This window comes from Ursus americanus, chromosome 16 (genome assembly GCF_024610735.1).
Source record: "Ursus americanus isolate L20-20 chromosome 16, mUrsAme1.1.p, whole genome shotgun sequence".
In the NCBI taxonomy this organism is placed as follows: Eukaryota; Metazoa; Chordata; class Mammalia; order Carnivora; family Ursidae; genus Ursus; species Ursus americanus.
Window position 1 is genome coordinate 4,468,207 of NC_142142.1, and position 4,791 is coordinate 4,472,997.

The following is a 4,791-nucleotide window of genomic DNA, read 5'->3' on the forward strand; positions in this document are numbered from 1 at the left end:
TATGCTCAGGATACTAAAATCCTCAGCAGAGTTGGGGAGGGCATCCAATAAACATTAACATAATGACTAGGTGAGATGTATTATAAAATAGAAAGGACTAAGTGCTATGAAAAAAATGAGAGCAGGTCAAAGAAAATCAGGAGTACTAGACAGGACTTATGGTGTTAGGGTGAATATCTTGATTTGAATATCAACAAGAAGTTGATATTTCCATTCATGGTGGGAGAAAGTCCAGAAGTTACAACATAAAGTTTTTGTTAAAATTTGTCCTCAGGCCCTTTGTAGTAGTCCTCTGTCAGGGTAAACTAGAAAAGAGGCAATAATAGTGTTTGCTTGTGAGACTGTACTATGAGGGACCTTGAAGAATCTGATGTCAAACTTCTGTGCTTTAATAAGCCATTTAAAAAATTCCTTGAAGTGTTGCAGGGTCATCAGGGAGGGGACTTTTCACCATTGCAGTCATAAAGAGTGGTCCACAAACCCTTATGTTTTTAATCTCTTAGAGAAAACATGCAGTATATTATAGACATTATAATCAAAGATTCTGGAACCAAACTGGCTGGGTTTAAATACATGCTGTATCATTTACTGGGTATGTGACTTTCATTTAGTCATTAACTTCTCTGTACCTCAGTTTGCTTGTCTGAAAACTGGGTGTAAAATAGCATCATCCTCATAGTTATTTTTAGGATCGAATAAGTATACAACTCTTGGAAAAGTACCTGGAAAATAAATGCTTGTATGTTTCTTGTTGTCACTATTATTTTCTGAAAAACCATTTTCTGTGGAGGCAAGCTATCGACCCTTTGACAGAAAGTTACTCAGGGGGACTACACAAGGAATCTCCACTCTGCCAAAATGACTCAAAGGTTGAGAAGCTGGGGTGGGGCACTGGAGAAGTGAGTAGGAACTGAGAAAATTGAGTTTCTAGGGATGAGAGAAGACAGGTGGAGGAGGAAGGAGAGGGAGACAGGCTTCAGGGGCAGAGGGTATGCTGGAGATCTGAAGAGTCCAGGCAGGTGACAAATGGGGCTGCAGCTACTTTCAGGTCAAGGGCAATTCTAAGAACTTGGTATCTCTCAGAGTCCAAGAGCAGAGGTTGGCATGGCTGTGGTCATGCAGAAACTCACAGACAGGGGACTTCCAGGTACGACCTCTATCTATCTTTCTGAGTCTTTTGTTCCTCTCCCTTTCTCTTTTATCTCCAGTCACCCAAAAACATTTCTAGGCTCAAACTGGCTATGCTTTATTTAGCCTAAATATTTTGCCTATATTGTTTCATTTTTAAAAATAATAATCCCCATCCACCCTTTCTCTCTCTCTCTTTTTAAGATTTTATTTACTTATTTGACAGAGAGAGAGACAGCGAGAGAGGGAACACAAGCAGGGGGAGTGGGAGAGGAAGAAGCAGGCTTCCCGTTGAGGGGAGAGCCCAATGAGGGGCTTGATCCCAGGACCCTGGGATCATGACCTGAGCTGAAGGCAGACACTTAACAACTGAGCCACGCAGGCGCCCTACCACCCTTTCTCTTAAAATACTTATACACGTATCAAGATTCATCTCATCTACTAACTTCTCTCTAAAAGCTTTACTTACCACCCACAATGGCCATTGATAATCATTATTTTTCATGAATTTTATAATAATTTTTGTATGATGACCCTGTTACCATTTTATAACAGTGATTCCATTGCATTTTATATCTTCTACTAAACTAGAAATTCATTAGTGTGTTTGTATTCACTTCTATTTTTCAGTGCATATCATGGAATCAGGCACATGGAAGGCATCCAGAAAACTTTATGGGTTAATTTTGATGACATGTTTGGGAGATGAAATAAAACTGATTTCTACTACCTGTATAACTGGAAAGGTTTCTCTTCAAACTATAATGTTCAGAACGAATCAGAGTTGAAACTATAGATTATAATAACAATAATCTCAGCTATAATTTACTAAGTGGTTAGTATGTATCAGAAATTATGCTAAGTTCTTCTTCTTCTTCTTTTTTTTTGCATTAGAGCATTTAATCAGTCAGATAAATCTTTGTGGTATGTTTTCCCCACATTTGATAAAGAGTTTAGAAGCTGAAATTTAAACACTTTCTTGACAGAGAGAGAGAGAGAGAGAAAGAAAGAGCATGTGAGCACAAGCCAAGGCAGCAGCTGGCAGAGGGAGAGGGAGAAGCAGGCTCCCCACTGAGCAAGGAGCCTGATGTGGGGCTCTGTCCCAGGACCCTGGGATTGTGACCTGAGCTGAAGGCAGCCACTTAACCAACTGAGCGACCCAGGTGCCCTAGAAGCTGAAATTAAGAGAGATGAAATGTCCTGTTAAAGTCGAGTGGCTAGAAATGAAGGCATAAGATTTACATCCTGGACTATCTGGATAGAAAACTCACGCTCCCCCCAACTCTTTCCTAACTAACTTTTTATTCTGTCCACGCTGCCTCCATTTGTATCATCTCTCTTCTTTCCTTCATTTATGTTTCCTCTCCTGTGTCCCTGGCCAGAGTCCCGATTCTGAGTACCCTGAGGCCAGGGATTGTCTCAATTCAACTCAGCCTCTCTCTCTCATAAACCTAATGTATGACCAATAATATGACCTAAATAAGTATCTCAAAATGAATGAATGAGTGAAAGAATTATAATCCATACTAGTAATTTAAGTGTTGGTTTTGTCTGTTTCACTGATAACGTCACAATTACATTTTGTAGGTGCACTTTACAGATTTATTTACTTACTTGTTTATTTGAGAGAGAGAGCGTTCGGGGCAGTGGGCAGAGGGAGAGAGAGAGAGTGAATCCCAAGCAGACTCCACAGTGAGCACAGAGCCTGATGTGGGGCTCAATCTCACGACCCTGAGCCAAAACCGAGAGCTGGGCGCTCAACTGACTGTACCACCCAGGCGCCCCTGTACGTCCATTTTAAGTGGAGGTCCTAAACTGATGAAATGGGGAAAAAAACAATTCCTAGACATGTCTTAAATAAAATGTAGAGTATTTTTAAAAAAATACATTTAGCCAATAAAATCAGGAGATGTCAGAAAACATCTCAATCTAATTGTCTTTAAGCATACTGCAGCATATCGCCGCGCTGGGCCCACATTATGCATGGCAGTAACGTGCTTGGTTTATGTGTTTGTTCTTTACGGAGAGCACATCCTTGCTTCCCACCACTAGAGTCCCCTCTTCTCATGCACAGTACGTATCGACACCAGGCCTGCATCCCTCATTTTATTACCTGCTTTTTCTCACTAGACATAGAAACCTATAAACCCTTTGTAGAACATAAAACCTGTAAGGAATGGGTACATTACTTTTTTAGTCTGCATTCTCTTCTTTGGCAGATCTTACACAGTAGAAACATTTCATAATATATACTTACAAAGACTTCAGAAAATCTACATATTAGAGGGACGTGTGTGTTTAATATCCTTTTACTCACAGCATTTACAAATGTCTTCTCCATTCTCTTTAAACGCCCCTCCCCCTAAGCAATATATCTATCTTATGATTTATTTCTTTTGGATAAAGACAACCTGTCTCCAAGTAACAACTTGATCACTCCTTCCCGGATCTGCTTGGTCTTGACTCCATAAACAATTGGGTTCATTGTAGGAGGCAGCAGCAGGTAAATGTTGGCTACAATGATGTGTATGTGGTGGGGGATACTGTGTCCCCCAAAACGGTGGGTGAAAAACGTGAAAAAAGCTGGAACATAGGTGATCACAATGGCACAGATATGAGACGTACAGGTGCTGAAGGCCTTGTGACGCGCATCTGCAGATGACAGGCTCACTACCGCCCTCAATATCATAGTGTAAGACACAGAAATACAGCAGATATCAAACGCACCAATCAGGAGAGCAACCATCAGACCATAGATAGCGTTGACCTTGAAATTACCACAGGACACCTTGGCCACAGACATGTGGTCGCAGTAGGTGTGGGGAATGGAGTTGCCCCGACAATAGGGCAGACGCTTGGTGAGGAAAGCGAATGGGAGGATGAGCAGCACACCGCGCAGGAAGGTGGCAAGACCGGCCTTGGCGATGACGGGGTTGGTGAGGATGGTGGAATACCGCAAGGGGTAGCAGATGGCCACATAGCGGTCCAGGGCCATGAGCATGAGCACCCCAGACTCCATCCCAGTCAGCATGTGGACAAAAAACATCTGAGCCAGGCAGGCGTTGAAGTCGATCTCCTTGAGGTTGAACCAGAGTATGCACAGCATATTGGGTACGGTGGTGGTGCACAGGGTGACGTCTGTGAAGGAGAGCAGGGCCAGGAAGTAGTACATGGGCCGGTGCAGGGCCTCCTCGTGGCCGACGAGGTAGATGAGCCCACAGTTCCCCAGGACAGCGGTGACATACATGAAGCAGAACGGCAGGGCGATCCAGGCGTGCGCGGCTTCCAGCCCGGGGACGCCATTCAAGACGAAGAATCCTGGGGTCAGGCTGGAGCTGTTTTCCCCACACATAATGGCTGACAAGAGGAGGGCATTTTATGTTCTTTAAAAGTGGTGATTTCCTGGACAAGAAAATAACTCAAGGGTGAGTAGGGGGCTTGGAAACCAAGTACAAAAGGAATTTTTTTTTTTTTTGAATGAAAATTGGTAATTAAGTTTCCTTAGAGTCACATTATCCATCATCATATTCCATCTCTGGTTCTTAACCTTGCACACGACGTGGACAAACTGCTTCGTCATTTTATGCCTCATTTTTCTAAATCTGAAATGAGGATAATAATTGAGCCACCCTCAGAACGTTGTCAGAATTATTCAATAATACA

The 4,791-nt window shown here is 42.6% G+C and overlaps 1 protein-coding gene across 1 annotated transcript; it reads right to left on the reverse strand.

The window, feature by feature from the left end:
* Positions 1–3,508: 3,508 nt before the first annotated feature.
* LOC123782678 (olfactory receptor 52N2) lies at positions 3,509–4,480 on the reverse strand. The gene has a single exon (XM_045782949.2). It carries the CDS (start codon positions 4,478–4,480, stop codon positions 3,509–3,511), a length of 972 nt encoding a protein of 323 aa, XP_045638905.2.
* Between the last annotated feature and the right edge of the window lie 311 nt (positions 4,481–4,791).